Source organism: Ochlerotatus camptorhynchus, unplaced genomic scaffold (assembly GCF_037179485.1).
Source record: "Ochlerotatus camptorhynchus isolate MF236.1 unplaced genomic scaffold, CSIRO-AGI_Acam_v1.1 ptg000361l, whole genome shotgun sequence".
Lineage (NCBI taxonomy): Eukaryota > Metazoa > Arthropoda > Insecta > Diptera > Culicidae > Ochlerotatus > Ochlerotatus camptorhynchus.
Window position 1 is genome coordinate 689,472 of NW_027040849.1, and position 18,517 is coordinate 707,988.

Below are 18,517 nucleotides of genomic sequence, written 5' to 3' on the forward strand. Positions count from 1 at the left end.
TTTGATCATAGGCCCTATTCAAATGTTACGCGAGATTTCGCTTTTAACAGGCAAATTATGGGTTTGGTACGATACTTTAGTTCATATGCTACCGAACGAAGTCAATAAAAACGCGTGATATTTGCATGCGGGTTCATGGATTAGATAAATATTCCCACGAACACGGAGCCAGATGTCAGTAGTGTGCTTTGGTCAGAAATTTTATTGTTTTTGCTATGGTCATTCATGTCGGTTTGTCGGTGCCCAATGTTCTCAAAAACAAATGAAGCGCTCCGACCAAATCAATTTTTATCTTCATCCGATAGGCCGACGTGAATTCAATTGCGTTTCAATGCGTTAGGTCGAATTTAGAATCCGTAGTCCGAGTTTGGCGTCAAGAAGCAGTGTTAGGCTTTTAAAAATATCTCAACAATTTGTTTCTGTTTTGTTAAATCTTACGGTACGTACGGAAAGGTAAATAAATTTGAAAGCCATCAGTAATAATAACATTCCATTTGGTGCTAAACTACGCTAGATTAAGAAAGACTAAGTGCGGGTAGTGCTTAATAGACCGGAAATAGGGTAGTTAATCCTATACAGATTTGAAACATGTTGATGATGAAATGAATGTAAATGATTTTCCATGCCTGCTTTGGCGTGAGAGTTATGGATGTTAACCACTACGCCAAGGTCGTCCCAACACAATGAAATGTTTTTAAGATTGCGAAAATTAACGGCGCCGGTGGTGTAGTGGTAAGCGTGATTACCTCTCACCCCAGAAGGCCTGGGTTCAATCCCAGTCGGCGCCGCCGGGATGTTATACCTATCGACCCATCAACTCATGAACCGGGGACCAACGGCTTTACTTCCCATCCGAAGGAAGGCGTGATCAGAGATGTTTCTGATCACGCCTTCCTTCGGATGGGAAGTAAAGCCGTTGGTCCCCGGTTCATGAGTTGATGGGTCGATATGTAGGGTCCAGGTGTGGGAGCTGCCTTCCTGGCACGTCGGTAGCATTGGTGCTCAGCACGGAAAACAAGATCGACGGAAAAAACAAGCCAAAGGAGAGAGATGAGATGTTTTTGGCCCGTCTTACGATTATCATTACAGTTTAAATTAGTCGGCATTGATATAAGTTTCTCTTGTGCCCAATGTTTCCCTTGATATTTTCGTCTCGAAAATTACTAGAAGAATTATAATATTTAAACACATATGTTCACCTCGGAACTTCTAAATTGAAAAAAAAAAATCCATCAAATTTCCACAAAATTCAAAAGCTTGAAAATATTAAAAGTCTCAGAATCTAAACAAATTAATCTCGAAAGCCAAGACCGCGGGGCGACTCTGCTGTGGTTAGATGACGATTCTGAAGATTTTCTGCAATAAGATCTCTTGCTCGATCCTGTCTTGGCCGAGGGGGGCGACGTCATCTAAATCTCAATTCTAGACTTTTATTCAGAAGACCATAAGAAACTCAAATATGGTAAAATATCACTATTCTTGAAGGTCGTGTTATACAGTGTTGTTAGTTGGTAATCTATTTTTGCAAGATCTTGCAAAACAAACTTTTGACGAATGCGTACGAATAGGAAATCGATCGATGCTTGCCTTTTTTTTTAATGATCAAACAATATTCAATGATTCCGAAAGTTTTATGATAATTTTTAAGTCACATATGGGTAACTTTTTTAAATGATTTTGGTCACTAAATCAATATTTTTATTGCTCAACACTGCTATCAGCCGTGTAAAATAATAAAAAAAAAGTTCGATTTTGGCTCCATTCAATTTCCAGGCTTGTCGCAAAAATCGAACGGACACTCTGACCCTTTGCAGTGTAGCACAATCTTCATTCGTGTCTGCCAACACTGGTTACTACTGTCATCTTTTACAACTTTGTTGTGACTCATTCATTTTTGTATAGGGAGGCATCTGTGGTTCCTATTGGAATTCTCTTCTGCCCGGTTTATCTCGTTCTCTCGCTCGTATCCTCTGCTCTGTGTTGCGCATTCCGAGTATGTTGAATGATTCAACAAAACACACCCCGCATAGTTGCACTGATATGGGTGAGTTACTAGCCGACATTTTCACAAACACCTGGCTGTGCTACAAAAATGCATTCATTCATATACCGATGATACGCCAGTTCCCGTACGCTGCATCAGACAGATTGAGTGAATTGTAGTAGTATTAGTAGCAGAGAGCTGTTATTGCCTCTGTAGAGACAGAACGGTGGAATGTTTTCAGAAAATCACTCATTGTATTACCAACTGTTTTCAACCGAAAAGGCCTTTCTGACTTTCGGTTTCTGTTGGGAGAGCGAAACTCACTCGCTCCGGAAAGTGGCAAATTCGCTCTCAATCGCCATTTTGTACTTTTTCATCCGTCGCGAACCCTGTTGGTTGTGGCTGAATTTCGTGGTCATCATCGTCGCCTGTGTGTCAGACGTCGGATTCGTATCCAGCCACGGTGGGTGAGAGAGTGCAAACAAGAGAGCAAAGAGACTTGGCTCGCTGGTTTGGTAGTGTCAAACGACAAGCCAGGCAACCAACAGGCAACACACCCCTATAACTACAGACCGACGACCGTTCGTCGTACGCTCGCAAAAAGGAGAAAATCTTACCACTAGGCGTTGTTCATCTCCATCGCAGCCTTTTTATTCTACACCTACTCTAGTAGTTATTCAATTTTTTATGTTGTTTTAACCAGAAGAAGGAATTTTTGAAGTGATATTTTTTAGTTTTTAACTCGGATTCACGTTTCCTGCTGTAGAAAATCGAGTAAGCGAAGAAAAAGTTTTTGTGAGAAGATTTTGAAAATTTCTACTTCTGCCGTATGAAAGGCAAATCATTGTAGCTATAAAAAGATAGTGAATCGAAATTAGTAAAAGTTCCATTGTTCTAATGTTTGTTTTTCTTGTTCTATCTTTCCGGAAAATCTCTTCGCGTGTGCTGTGGTGAATTGTGGAAAATTCAACGCTGAAAAAATAATCCGTACCGAAAATTGATTGGAATATTTGACCAACCGTGTGCTTGTGTGTGCCCCATCATCGTCATCGTCACCATCACTCATACTCGGATCCAACACTCTACGGGCGGACAAACGCTGTTTCATCGTATTCGTCCCACTGGATCGCTCTTCTGTCGACTGTTCTTTCGCGCTGGGCAAATTGGAATATTATCACACATATTCTCCGGAATCTTCATCACCGCCAACGTTGCTAAATCATCGTCTGGTTCGCGACTTGATCACGCGACGACCTACCTCATACACACCAATCGGAAACTGCCTCGCACCGGAATTTTATCCGTAACCAGAACCAATGGCAGCCATCCGAAAGAAGCTCGTGATCGTCGGCGACGGTGCCTGTGGTAAGACATGTCTGCTGATCGTCTTCAGCAAGGATCAATTCCCGGAGGTGTACGTGCCGACAGTGTTCGAGAACTATGTGGCCGATATCGAGGTCGACGGAAAACAGGTGAGTCCGAGCTTTTATTTATTCACCTTCATTAGGGGGGGGATTATGGCGTGGGACAGCCTCGAGACAGATACCTATTGGTATCGGGATGGAACCGATAAACGACGGGGAGCGGCTCATAGCAAGCATTCAATCAGTAGCCAAGAAGAAGAAACTCTAAGGGAATTTGCCCCACGTCGTCGTAGTTGTGTTTGCTCTTGGAACGTCTTTTAGTTGCCTGTGGACGTCTTCGTCTTGGTTGTTTCTCCTACTCTCTGATTTCCGAGGGAGTCCGGTGCTCGCAACAGTCTCGCGACTGATTGTGTGCAGAATGAGCAACATTTGGTGCTGACGCGATATGGCCTGTATAGTGTAGTACCTATTTGCTGGCGAATGTGTATGCGTTCCACTGCGCTCAGTAGAGTGGTAGCCTCTTTGTGCAAAATTGTCCCAAGTATTATTACTATATTATTAGTAAGCATTATTATAATACTTGCTCTAAGGATCCGTCCTCTGAAGAAGAACTGCCTGTTAGCATAAAGATAAATATTCACATTTTCCTTGGTCAAATAGTAAGCTGATGTTTTTCAGCAGCAACTAAACGTAAACAATGGTTTCAATTTCTATGCTTCGCTCGGCTCGGCCTTGAAGTCTTTAGTAATCTGTATTTATAATAGAGGTCTTCTAAACGTACATCCAGCTGGGTTAGCATATGTAGCCTTCCCGGAGGAGTATGGCTGGAGCTCCTTTGGGCTTATAATCGAGGTCCTTTTGAAACATATTTTTGAGGTTCACTGCTCAGTGAGCTTGTTTTTGGTATTATTTCTGGATCCAATCTAAAACTTCTCTGGCCTTGAGGAGCTTTTTGGAATGTTTTAGACCAACTATTAAAACCAAACACGCAAACAATGGTTTTAAACGCAAATTTCTCGAGAATCAGAACACATCCACGCAATCCAAAATCAGCATCAGGAAGAGCAAAAACTTCCTTTATCGAATGGCATTGTTAGTTTGCGTGAGTGTGTTTTGATCTCGAGAAATTTGCATTTAATGTCATTGTTTACGTTTGTTTGTTCCGCTTGTTTCAATTATTAGTGTAGTGTTCTCCTCTTTCCCACGAAGTCCTCTCGAATTGTTGAATTAGGTAACATATTGATATTTCTCGAAGGTGCCACTGGTTGATGATCTCTTGATTTGATCATGAAATTTGTTTGGCTACACTTCGAAGAATTTTGGATTTGCTGTGGAAACCCTCTGCACTTATCCTGAGAATCCATCCGAGCTCTTGAGTCTCCGATGCATAAACATGATCAAAGAGTGCCTCACAGTGCTCTGCACACTAGCAATCTCCCTGATGTGGCACATTAGTCACTTCTGCGATCACTTGACGACGCACACACCTCTTATGAACCCACGATATCCGCTTGTTCGCACCACTAGGCGAATAGAATACCAACGTACACATCAAGAGAGACAGACAAAGATAGAGAGAGGGAGCAACATCGCGTTTTTGCTTTACCTTATTCCAACTTCCAACATTCAGTCCGTCTACGGAATATGGAGCCAAAATGCTGCACAATGCTGAAGTGACTAACAATAATAATTATTATTGGGCCAAACTGACGCAAGGGTGCACGACGGGAAAGGAGTAAAAATGGAACTTCGCCGTTCCGTTGATATTTTGCGTTATTCTGTGAAACCGGACGTGTCCAAGAGAGAGGGAGAGAAATTCGGCAACCGGCAGCTTCTTAGTACCTATGCAATTCAAAGCAGGAAAAAACCAATCTTGCCAAGCAAGGAGAAAATAGCACTCTAGGTCTGGGTAATTTTACTCGAAAATAGACTACATACCTACTGTCCATAAAGGAGTCACCAAGGGTGATAGTTTTTGTTGCAATCAGTTACTACTATTGCGCGATAAGAGGAATAAAAGAAAATCCCCTTTGTGTAGTTGAGTACCTTCTTGATACTATATTATACAACGACTGATTGTGGGAAGTGTCATTCCGAGTTGTTGATTTTTTTACAACTTGATGAATTGCCCAACGTTTGGAATTTCAACGTTGAACTCTATCTACAGAAAACCAAATTTGCTACTTCACTCGGCGGCGCATATGTGGATACCTACCGCCAATTATTTCCGACTAAATTAAACTAGCGATTGAAATGCAATACGCGATGATAGATTGTGAAGAGATATTTGTTTGTTTTTCTCTTTTTCCATTCGCCTATTAATGCATGTGTACGTTGAATATGTAAATTTATAAGAGGAAATGGCTCCTTACCAAATTATTTCTTAGCCGAGTCTGCGCTTCGGACTGAATTGTCAATTAGGAAGATTTTTTGATCCTAATAACTTGTATATGTAGAGTTTCGATTTAATGTCCTTCGTATAAAAGCACAATCCGCGGGAATACCCTTTTGGCATAATGACGATTTGGTATATCTGTCGTTTGGCAAAATAGCCATTTGACATGAATGTGAAAAAATGCAGGATATATCATAAACATCAAATGGTCAAAAGTAAGGAAAACACAAATTAAATTATTATTTTCCCTTCTTTTGAACATGAGCCCTGATATCCGAGTATGGTTATTTATGACCGACAAGAAGTTAAATTTTGACAACCGTGGCTGAGTTCTGCTCGAAAACTGATTGATCCGGTACCACAGGGATTTTCAAATATTGAAAATAACTTTCGAAACTTTTAACCACGAGTTAAATTTAACTGGGCAAATGGTTCACAGTCTATGTAATTTACCTTTCCAGGGCTGTTACAACAGGCGCGGATTTCGCGAATTTCGCGGATCTCGCGATTTTCGCGGATTTGTCGCGGATTTGAACTTTCAGTCGCGAAAATCGCGGAAACATTAAATTATGTCGCGAAAATCGCGAAGAGACTGATGTGCTGTCACAAAAACGTGGAATTCATTTGCTGTCATCATGTTTGTTCATTAGGCTCTCAATTTTTAACCGTTTCGAACCAAACACGCTGCAAATAATCGAGAAATGATCTCAATTCCATAAGTCACACCGGATTTACACGGAAATGTCCTGAGGTCTGTCCAATGTGAGACATTTTCCTTTTTTTACAATATGAACATAGTATTTTTCGTTGTCAAATCATAAACGAATCGTATATATGGGAGTAATTTTTGCATGTATACCGGATATTCTAGGTTCTCCAAATCGTCCTGGAGTTCAGGTGATTTGTTCTACTATATCAACCAAGACTCCAATAGTTTCTGTAGTATCGAAATATGTCCAAACAGATTCAAAGTGTCTATGTGGATTGTACCCGACCTATTGCTACGTATACATAATGATCTGAAATCATTCTGGAGATCAGATTATTTTTCTATTAGATCACCTAAGACTAATTCAATATCTGTAGTATCGAAATATGCCCAAACAAATTTGCAGTGTCTATGTCGATCATGCCAATCTATTTCCGTGTATGCCAAATGTTCAAGGATTTCCAAGTCGATATTTCGATAACACAGATATTATCCTAGTCTTTGTTTATTTAGTAAAACCAATCATCTGAACTGCTGGACGAATTGGAGAACCAAGATCATCTGGTATACGTGAAAATAATTTAACATTATCTGTATAGACACCATGAAGCTGTTTGGACATATTTCGATACTACAGACTTTATCCCAGTCATGGTTGATCTTGTAGAATAAATCATCTGAACTCCAGAACAACTTGGAGAACTTAAAACATCTGCTATACATGACAATAGTTCATGCATGATCCCCATAAACACTGTGCATCTGTCTGGAAATCTTTCGATACTAGAGACATTGTCCTAATCTCGGTTGATCTAGTAGATAAAATTATATGCACTCCAGGACGATTTGAAGAACCTTGAACATCTGGCTTACTCGGAAATAGATCATGCATGATCCACATAGACACATTGAATCTGGTTGGAAATTTTTCGATATTACAGACATTATTGCAGTCTTGGTTGATCTAGTAGAACAAATCAACTGATGTCCTCACGGAGAAAAAACTAAAGCAGACGTAATTATTTTTCCGGTCAAAATAACAATATTGTTCAATTGTTTTAGAGATAACCCGAAACTATAGTTGATTTGACTGTATATAGAGGGCAACAACTATAGTCCTTAGTTGGCTCCTCGGTTGGCTCAACTATATTTTTCAATAGATGAACAAACGTCAAACTTCAAAATACAACTATGCTTTAGTTGATTCAAGAAAACTATTGTTAGGGAAGCAAAATTTTACAATGTTTATTAAACGAACGAACTGCTCTTCATTATCGACATATTAAGGAAGTTTGTTTTGCTTCTTTATCGATCTCAAAAACACAACTGCAAAATCATAAAAAAGGTGAACAAGAACATTCAACTAAATTTAAACCGTGTTCATCTGCGTGAGAGCCAGCTATCTTATCGCCTGCTCTACGCATCACAAGTTAAAAGTATGTGGATTTATGATAATCACTTGAAACCAAATTATATAACTAAATTACATTCGACGGTTGTTATAATTGATCAAAGTTATAGTTGAATTGAGTATAAGATGAACAGTTGAATCTATAAGGTAGATATGATTGAGTTGACGGTCAAATTAATGTTGGAATAACTATAGGTTTCTTTCAAACAACAATATTTTTCCATGTGAAAGTAACTATTAGGATTGTTATCTTAACTTAACGAATTTGTTCTCCGTGCTGGACGATTTGGAAAACCTATAATTTCGTGACCAACAAGTGTGACTTATGAAACTCTGGTAATTTCTCGATTATGTGCAGGATGTTTGGTTTGAATCGGTAAAAAGTGAGAAAACTAGAGCCAAATTAACTGCAATATTTAGGACAGAAAAATACGTCAGAGACGCAAAGGTAAATTTTCAAAAAAATTTGCATTTCAAATGAAAATGAATTATTTATTTTTTAAATCTTGGCCAGTATTATTCAATAGAATCTCATAATGTAAGGGTATTTTATTATGTTCATTAATTACTATGAATTTATACTATACATAAATAACTGAAGATGATACAATGTTATTTTTTTTATTTTAAAGGTTACAAACGATACTCCTTTAGCCCAGTCGGTAAAGGCGCAGCTACAAAGCAAGTCCATGCTGGAGGCGACTGATTCCCGTCCGGTCTATTAATTTTTTGAGTTGGAAAATTTCTCTACTTTCTAGGGCATAGGATGGTACAGGCATAGGAAGCTCTCAATTAAAATGTGAAAGTACTTCAAAGTTGAGAGCAGGCAAAAATCTAATATGCTATAAGCAATAAGCTTGAAATGCCATGTAGTAGCAAATGCTATTTTTAGTCAATGAAAACAGTTTTTTTTTGTCGCGGATTAGTATTTGAAGTCGCGGATTTCTTTTGAGAAATCGCGGATTTCGCGGATCATATTTAGAAAATCTTGTAACAGCCCTGCCTTTCCTTGATAAAAAAAAAGGTTTAAGGCAGGGCTGGTAGCAGGTCACTTTTTAGTGGCTAGGTCACTATTTTGAAGGCAGTCACTCAAAAGTAACTTTTTTCATCAAAAAGTCACTAATGTCACTATTTATTCAAATTTAGTCACTAAAGTCACATTTTAAGACCAATATTGAGAGTAAAGAATTTGTTTTTAAATAATCATATCAAATTTCAGCTTGACACCTTAGCTGAATATATCAAAATATTTTACAATATTTTAATATTGTTGACTTAGACTTAAAAACAAAAGTATCTGTAGAACAAACATTGCTCAGCACAGAAAGCTCTATCTTTTACATTTATTAGTTTTTGTCTTTTGAAAATACCTAAATGTTTTCGTTAATATTTAGCAACATTTGCTTTTTTTATTATAGAGATTTTAAACTTGATATTCATGATCTGGAAGGTTGTCGAAGCCTAAGATGTCGACAAATGGCATAGGAAAATTGCAGAATATTTTTCTCAACTTGTAATCTGAAATCAAGAAATGTCCATACCCAGATTTGAAAAAAATCTTTGTTTTATGAAATGTTTTCTATGTGCCAGAAGCATTTGAATTGTTGTAGGACTGTGAAATTAATATTCAGAATATCGAGAAAAAAAACTTCATGGCCGCTAAAATTTTCTTGATTTGTTTATTTTTGATATCTCGAATTTTTAAGTCGCAATATTTAAAAATAATGGTCCAAAATCTCTCAAACTTATACCGGAATCTTAAAATGTCTTTTCATGACGCATGCAACATTTTCTAGTACGTTTGGCATATTAAAACAATATAATTCGTTGTTCTGGTGCAAGGCGTAACAACCAGATGCATCATAGAGTTGAAAATTTTAAATACGCCATGTAAAAGGAAACTTTTTTGATGATTTGAAATAATTTTTTTTTCTACTTTTTCGTGTTCATCGAGTAGTTTGTGAACTGTTCTCTCTATATCTTTCAAATGTTAGTCTAGATTTGGTCTCTATTTTTGTTATTTTATTTACTAAAGTCACTACTATTGTGTCATATACCCACTACCAGCCTTGCAATAGGTAGGGTCCAGGTGTGGGAGCTGCCTCCCTGGTGTCGGAAGCATTGGTGCTCAGCACGGAAAACAAGATCGACGGAAAACAAATCAAGGAAAAAAAAAGATCCGGACTTCAGCAGAACTTCCCTGAACTTCGACAGAACTTCTTTGATTTTCCGCAGAACTTCCCTGAACTTCAGCAGGACTTCCTCGAACTTCGGCAAGACTTCCCTGAACTTCGGAAGGACTTTCCTGAACTTCGGCAGGGCTTCCCTGAACTTCATCAGGACTTCGCTGAAGTTCGGCAGGCCTTCCCTGAGCATTAGTAGGCCTTCCCTAAACTTGGAATCTTTGAATTGAAGTTGTCATTTCAGTAGTAGAATTATTATAATTATACAAGAATATTGCGTTTACGAATACGGTCAAAATTTCGATACTTCTCATTTTCCTCATTTGCAATGCTTGCTGGTATTGGTGCATTTTGAATTTGGGTGTGGTTCGGACGGGTGGGGATTCAGTATCAACGGAAAAGTGTTAGCTTTCACCTTAAGCGATCTCAAAGACATGTGACCATAACACCTATCATTTGGTGCTTGTTGCGTCCAAGTTGCCGAAAAAACGGTGGTGGTCTTTTTTTACCTCGCCTGTAAAAAAGCGAGTAATTTTTAATCGTACAAAAATTAACAATGAAAAATCATAGAAAAATTTTTATAAATCAGTACATTGGTAAATGATTGCTAATTCATATGTAGCATAGCAAATTGTGAAATATCTTGCTCATTTTGAGCTACTAAATTTATTTCTTAGGGCTGCGGTCTTACCCCGTCTTCCCCTACAGCATTTTAATACATCCTGATTTTTTTGTGATTTTTGTTATACAAGTTGCATTCAATTTGGTTACAAATTGAGATGAAAAAAAAATCACGTAAGAACACAATTTGAGTGTATTAATTTAAGGGTCGTTCAATTTATTTTGATGCATTTTCGAAAAAATCAAAAACAGTTTTTTACGTATCGTTTTATATTGCGAAAAACTTGCATCATTAAATTTATTACTTTATGTTGCGCGTGTTTTTTGCCAAAAGTTAAATAGTTTAAACCATGAATTTTAGAAAGGGTGCCTGCGTGGACATTGTTGACTGCTTTCAGAGACGTCGCTTCATTTGAATAACTTTTTGTTGAGTCGGTCATAGATTGTGCTAATGTAAGAGGCACGGTGGCTATAGAGCAACTGTTTTTGCTTAATGAGTAGAAGTTAATATATCCAGGCCTCTATTGTAGAAAATCGTTAATAACAGAAATTGGAGGAACGATTCAGAAAAGTAATAAGTATATTTAGACAAATTTAACGTACGCCTGAATCGGTTCGGAAGACATTGTTAACTACTTTGGATGATTTCATTTTATTGTAATAGCTTCTTGTAACCGATAATGAACGATCCCCGGTCGTAGCTTATTGTGATGTAAGGGGCACGGTGGCCTTAGAGCGACCGATTTTGCTTACTGCATTTTTATATTACTGAGTTGAAAGGGTCGCGTCATTTGCTGAACAGGTTTTAAAAGATCGCATCACTTTCCAATGTGACCCTTCCCACTAACAAAAACGTCTTTCCCGTGACAACCGTGGAGATGCAAAGATATAGTCGGTCTCTAGTAGCAACGGTTGCTGGAATAACAATCCTTTCCTTCCCCGATGACCTTAAGGACGTGGCCGGCGCCATTATTGACCTCAAAAATATGGATTCTACGGATTTTGTACACTGAGAATGGATTGCTAGTCCCAAGCCCCATTCATATGCACAGATAAAAATTATGAATTTTAATTGTGATGTAAACATTCATTCACGTAAACTTGTATTTCATCTCACGCAACCGAGCAACTTGTAAACAATGTTGTTTACAAAAATGGGATTTTGCATACAATATTTGCTACATTGCATGAAATGTGTCAGAACTTTGCATGATATATAATGCAAACGTATATGATATGTGACGCTCCATTTATGTGCATTATATTGAACAGAAATTTACACTACTTTTTCGAACTGTGTGGTTCTTTGTGCAAATTTCGCTAAATCTAGTCAATCACGGAGTAGCAACTACTGAAATGTATGGCCGTCAACGCTCATGCTCACTAAATGACGCGTGTTTTTTGCGATCTGAAATAAAAACTGCTTTTGAATTTTTCGAAAATGCATCAAAGTAAATTTAAATTTTAATTAAAAAAATATAACGATCCATTATAACATACCTCACACGATGGTGACCCACTACACTCAAGTTTTATTTTACACGTTTTTTGGCGCGGTTTTTTCAACACGGTTGGCGCCGCTGAGTCACAATTTACACGGTACGATAATCTCTTCGATAACGATACAACCTATCGACTTGATTCGAATTACACTATCCGTTTTAAGCCATAGGTTAATCGAATGGCATATTAAAAAATAAAAATGAACATTTTTGGTGCAAATACAGATTTTTTTTTAATATGTCTATATGGACCATAGCATGCTGGCATCAAAATCCAATGTTTTAAACATATCAGAGCAAGTGAAAAATTAAAAGCATGGTAGGCTTGTTTTAAGCCGGTACATATCCTCCATGTAAAACAAACTAAGTATGTATAGATGTTTTGATAAGTTTGATAACTAAGCATATGGGATGAAAATATGCAAAGCGACAACCAAGTCATAATTTTTAAGAGCGCTCCAGAAGTTCTGCTTGGTACAGCATATTTGACAATTTGAAGAGACATGCAATTTTCAGAAAAGCAAAACAAACTATTTGACGTATTTTGTCTCACTCAATTTGGCAATAAAGATAGTAATGACTCGATTTGAACATATTTTCTAATGTTATACGAAACCCATGCGCTTTTTCAGTGGTCTTATTGTACCAAAGTATACCTTAAACATGAAGATAAATGAGAATGATTTGGAATTACGGCTTTGTTGGATGGAATTTTAAAATATTGTTTTATATTTAGGGGAATTTACGTATTCTCGGCAACCTAAGTAGCGACCTTCTTTCTATAGCCTTTTTCTCTAAGGAACGCACACATATGCAGTATTGGTTTGTTTACAATCTTTTGCTGCCAGCTGCTCTAACAATTTCAGTCGAAAGAATTATCAAAAACTGTTTTGAAACGCTTTTACAAAGCTCCAATCTTCTCTATTGAGAGCGAGTATTGGCGGCAACCAGTTTTTCGTCGGCAACCGTTCCATTTGAACTGCATGTAAATCTGCTGTTCTATTATCGGCAACTCGAAATTAGCTACAATTTGTAGTGCGTGTTTTTCATTTCAAGAAAACCTTGCTAGATTGCTTTTTCTCAGTGGTAAAAATATAGTCAAATTGAAGCTGAAAGCATAAAGAATCGTTTGCATGCATTCAGCGAAGTGTTTTCGTTAGAAAATCCAGTGAAAATAGTGTTTCAATTTGGGTTGCCGAAAATAGTCTGGCATGCCGAAGCCGTCATTTCCCCTATATTAATCGAATGCAAGCCCGGTTTCTCGAATATTTCTGCAAGCTCGGAATTCTTATGTTTTTCATAGTACGGAATACCAAAAATTAGATCAGAATTCTAAAAAAAATGAGTGATGTCACAGAGTATCGATTTTTTTTTCAAATATTTTTCTTAAATGATTCCAATGATAATCCTAAACAATTTCGAAGGCATAGATACGTGATTTTTGGCTAACTATGCAGTCTCAATAGTTTTTCGATGCCCAATGTTCTACGTTTTCAATGTTTTTTTGTAATTTTAGAATCTTGAAAATATTTTATATCTCAAAATTTAGAAAACTTCTCCATATCTGGAATATTGAATTAACGTCTGGCGTTTAAAGGTTTTTTTCAAAGTTTGAGACTCTTTTCAGACTATCGTTTTATCTCAACCAGGAGAACCAAGAATTAACTGGGAATTGAAATGAACCGGAAAAAACGGAAAATAATATTTTTTTTAAATATTTAAAAAAAATCTAGTTGGGTTCACCGATCAGACTTATAATGTAGTTCGACTCGTAAAGAGTATTCATAGACCCGAATCTTAAATCTTTTGACGTAAGAATGAAACCCTTAAAACTCTTTAAAGTCGTAGAGTTTTAAAAGTACAAAATCTTGAATATAGAATTCCTGTGTCTGGGATCTTCAAGTATTTTTAATTTCCGAATTAACTGAATCATCGATTCTGAACGTTAAACTACCGCGTGGTAAAGCAAAAAGGGTGTCAGTCAACCGGAAAAACCGGGAATTTTATTGAATATTTAAAATATTTTTCGTACCTATGGTATGGTGATGGAGTTCTACTAATTAATTAATCTTTCAATGTAGATTTTTGATGACTTTTCCTTAGCACCAAAAATTCAGCCTTAGACCTAATAAATAGCAATATTCCAGAGTCTAGGATTTAAAATATGATTTTAGATCCTATATAAAATGGAACACTTTTTAGAAAATGTCTCCATTTTTGGAATATTGAAAGCACGTTTGTAGAGGATTCTTCCAAGTTTGGGATCTCCCGAACCTTACTGTTCCCCTTAACTGAAATGTTATGTTCAATATTCTTGAACAGTTTTCTAAGACCAGGATCTTATCATTTGTTTTCAAAAATTTGATAATCTCTAATCTTGAATTTCTGTGCACGGAATCTTGAAAATGTTCCATTTTTGAATTTGCTGAATTATTTCAAAGGAAGGAACTCATCTTAGCTCTTTTGGCATTTTCTTATTATTATATTCTAGCCAATCAAAAGTCATGATTTTTTGTTTAAATATGAGATTGTCAAAATACGCGTACGTCATTCATAATAAAATGCTGAATCTTTTTTGCCAGTGACAACAATTTCAGAAATCTTTCATGTCGGTATTGCTTTTTTACCATATTGAGCTGTTTATATGAAACGGGGAAAACATAGGGGAAATGCAGGTAATGTTCGGCCTAAGTGTCCCTAATTTGGGCCCATACATAAATTCAGCAATCGACTAAATTTTCAATAGCAACCAAAAATATCCATTAGTAACGTCCCAATAACGCGTTCATCTAGATAAAATTGATAAATAGCAGATTTTTAGCGATGGGGGCCCAATATTAGATACATAGGTCAACAATTAGAGACATTTCCCCTATGTTGAGCAACCGGGAAAAACCGGGAATTGAATTTCTTAGATTGAGTGGTGGCCACCCGAGTAAAGTTGGACATCGAATTGAAATCAAAATTTGCTGTTATGAGGTAACTTATTTTGAATACTCCGGTTGATCTCATTTTGGTTGACTTAACGGTTAACACGGTAACAGCAAAACTTCAAGTTAAGTTGCTTTCATTTAAAAAGTTTGACTGCATAATGAAAGCACAATATGATATCAGACTTATGTCGCGACAATTGAAATCAAAATGAATTTTCATTATGATAGGAACTGCAAACTTTAATATCGATTTGCTTTCATTTTGTTAACCGACTTTGCTCGGGCACCCTGTCAATATTACACTCTTCAGAAATGTCTAGCCCCATAATCTTGACAAATCTTCTTCGACCAGCATCAAGGAATTTCTTTTCTCTCAATCGAAATCCCAGAATCTTGATTTTTTTTTCTAAATCCTGGATCTTCAATTCCTGTGTAAGGGGATCTTCAAAATGGGTAATTCATGAGTCTGATTCAACTAAATTAATTCTATAGAACTTATCTCAAGATATTTTAACAATTAATCAAGGTTTTACTTAGGATCATTCCAAATCGTCTTCATTATGCTTATGATTCTCATCGAGATTCTCTATAACAGCAGCCATAGAATTTTGTGCCGAACACTTTAGAAATTCCCTGGAGTATTCCTGAAATTCACTCTACGATTACCTTCATATTAATAATGATTCTCGTGAGAATTAACCTAAATTTCAGTCCGTAATTTTCCACATAATTCCCGTGGAATATTCCTCAGCAATATCTTGGTATGTTCTTTAGAATTTGAAAATATCCTCCCAAATTTTCTTTGGATTTCATCTCGGAATTCCACAGGAATTTGCCTTAAAATGTTGTTGAAATTTGTTGGAAGAATCTCTTGGAGTTTTATTTTTTTTTTTTTTTTATTTGGGAATTCGCTTTGGAAAACACTTGAAAATCTCCTTATAGTTTCTTGAGAATCATCTTGAGCACCGAATTTCTTTGAAAATATGCTCAAAATTCCCAAACTATGCTCATTGCTTGTCTGTTTGTCTGTGGCCATATCATTATTAAGTTTGTCGTAGAGTTCACTTGAATTCTCCACTAGATTCCCGTAGAATATTACCTTAAATTCCTTAAGATTTGCTTTAGAATTACCTGAAATTCTATTCATAACATCCCTAATAGTCTTTTCAGAACTACTTGGAGCTAACTTTTAGCTCTCTTTACACTTCTATTGAGATACCTACTTTTCAAAATAAGGTATAACATAATAATATATTACAATAATATAATAAATTGCTTTGAAATTCTTCTGAAAACTCACTTGGCATTCTTAACAACATTTTTTAGATGATTTTTTAAGTGTCATAAGTCACAAGTCATGTTAAAAATACGCCATGTTTGACTTTTTAAAATTTTAAGAATGTAAAAAAGTGGATTAACCTTAAAATCTTTAAAATTTTCTCATGTAATATCCTCTATCTCGAAATATCTTATTTCGAGATCTCAAATTATCATCCGTAGATTTCATTGCTTTAAATAAGAATTTCTAAGTTCAATCTATCACTTTATAACATTCAGTCCAATGACCCACTGGACCCAGTAGCATTCGGTCTGTAACTTTGAAAAATTTCATAAATCAGACTGAGTTTTTCAAACTTCGAACTTCAAAAAATTTAATTGTTTGCTCAGTTGCTGAAACCTACCGCTATTCAGTTTTAACCTTATTTAGCTGTTTACTTGCACTCAATTTTGGCCAAACAAAATGCATTTTCAAGCGAAAAACGAGCATTCATGACATGAATGATCATAGAAATAACCATGCACACTGCTAACAACTGCCTCCATGTTCGCGAAAAAGCGTTCATCTAAGCCACGAACACGCGTGTAAAATGTATTAGTTGGTTCGTGTCTGGTATATTTTTTTTTCTTGGTGTGTTTTCCGTGCTGAGCACCGATGCTACCGACCCCAGAAAGGCAGCTCCCACACCTGGACCCTACCTATCGACCCATCTACTCATGAACCGGGGGGACCAACGGCTTTACTTCCTTTGGCGTGATCAGAGATGTTATGCCTCAGAACATCCCGGAGGCTTGCTGGGGTGAGAGGTAATCACGCTTGCCACTACACCACCGGCGCCGCTTTAATCTGGTATATTCTGGACAAGCTATTTTTATCTAGATAAATATGTTCTATGGTGTTGACAGATGGGATCGCTGCACATTCGAATCGGTTGTTATAGATTTTTCATCAAAAGTTTTACGTCGGTTTGTCGGTGGTAATTTCCTCTATTTACCCTTTCTAGTCAACTTACCTGCAATGCGGTTCAGTTCTTGAAACTGCCGAAAACATCAGCAGCACTGGTGATCCTTAAAATATTTAAGCTCCAACCATGTAACATTGAATGCGTCTATAGGTGGCAACAAATGTAATGCCTTCAAAACCTTTCTTACTTTCCCGCAATGGACAATTAAAAAAAAAAATTTAATTGTTTGCGTGAATCATGCTTTCCTATAACGTTATCTAGAAAACTCTATCTATTTTCCGCAACGTGGCGTGACATGTACCAAGCTTAATCATAGAGGAAAAGGATGAACTTACTGTCGAATTGGCACCAGAGAAATTTGGCTTCACTCGATTTGTTCGCAGATGACAGGCGTCGTTGCAGTCATGTGTTTCTAGTGGATTACTAACATAATCAGGGTGGCAAGTGAACCAGGAAAACCGGTAAAAGTCGGGAATTTATTTTCACCAGGAAAAACCGGGAAAAAACCAGGGATTTTATAAGTCTACCAGGAAAATTATCTTGTTTGTATAATTTAAATACGTTTTAAATTTTATGTATGTCAAAGTTTCTTTTTATAATCAGGTCAAAACTAACCATTTTGTTCAAGCTAAATGTTTCACACAACTAAACATTGATGAAGAAAATTTACCCTGAGAATTTAGTAAATATATTTTGTATTTATTTTCAATTTATTTTTTTCTAGAATCAATTGCATGCATGATTTGTGCTTATTTGATAGCACACTTAAGCAGTACCGACGAGTAACTACTTTGAAGTACCTGTTCAACATGTTCAATAAAAAAGTTCTATTTCTAAAAACTTCAGATAAGGCCTTCGAACTTCATGCAAGTTCTACAAAATTCGGGAAAGTCTTACAAGTTTCAGGAAAATCATGTGAACTACTGTGATGACCTACGACGGCCAGGAAATCTCTCCGAACCTTCAGAGAAGTTCTACAAATTTCAGAGAAGTCTTATAAACTTCAGGGAAGTCCTTTAATCTTTGGGGAATAACTACGAATTTTACAGAATTTTCTACCGATTCAATGTAACTTCTAGACATTTAGGCATTGCTTAAAACTTAAGGATAATCCTATGACACATATGGATTTTTTTTTTCCGAGCTTCAGAGAAGTCTTCAATACTCTTGGG

General features: G+C 36.7%; 1 protein-coding gene across 2 annotated transcripts in view; it reads left to right on the forward strand.

The window, feature by feature from the left end:
• Rho1 (ras-like GTP-binding protein Rho1) overlaps positions 1–18,517 on the forward strand; it is a 55,338-nt gene that overhangs the window by 24,576 nt on the left and 12,245 nt on the right. Inside the window, exons 1-2 of one of the 2 annotated variants that reach the window (XM_065231921.1) lie at positions 2,546–2,758; positions 3,296–3,456. In XM_065231921.1, the coding sequence (XP_065087993.1) occupies positions 3,301–3,456 (156 nt within the window). In that variant the 5' untranslated portion in view covers positions 2,546–2,758; positions 3,296–3,300. Of the gene's footprint in view, positions 1–2,545; positions 2,759–3,295; positions 3,457–18,517 lie in introns of those variants that run through there. The other variant, XM_065231920.1, reaches the window with a different exon arrangement.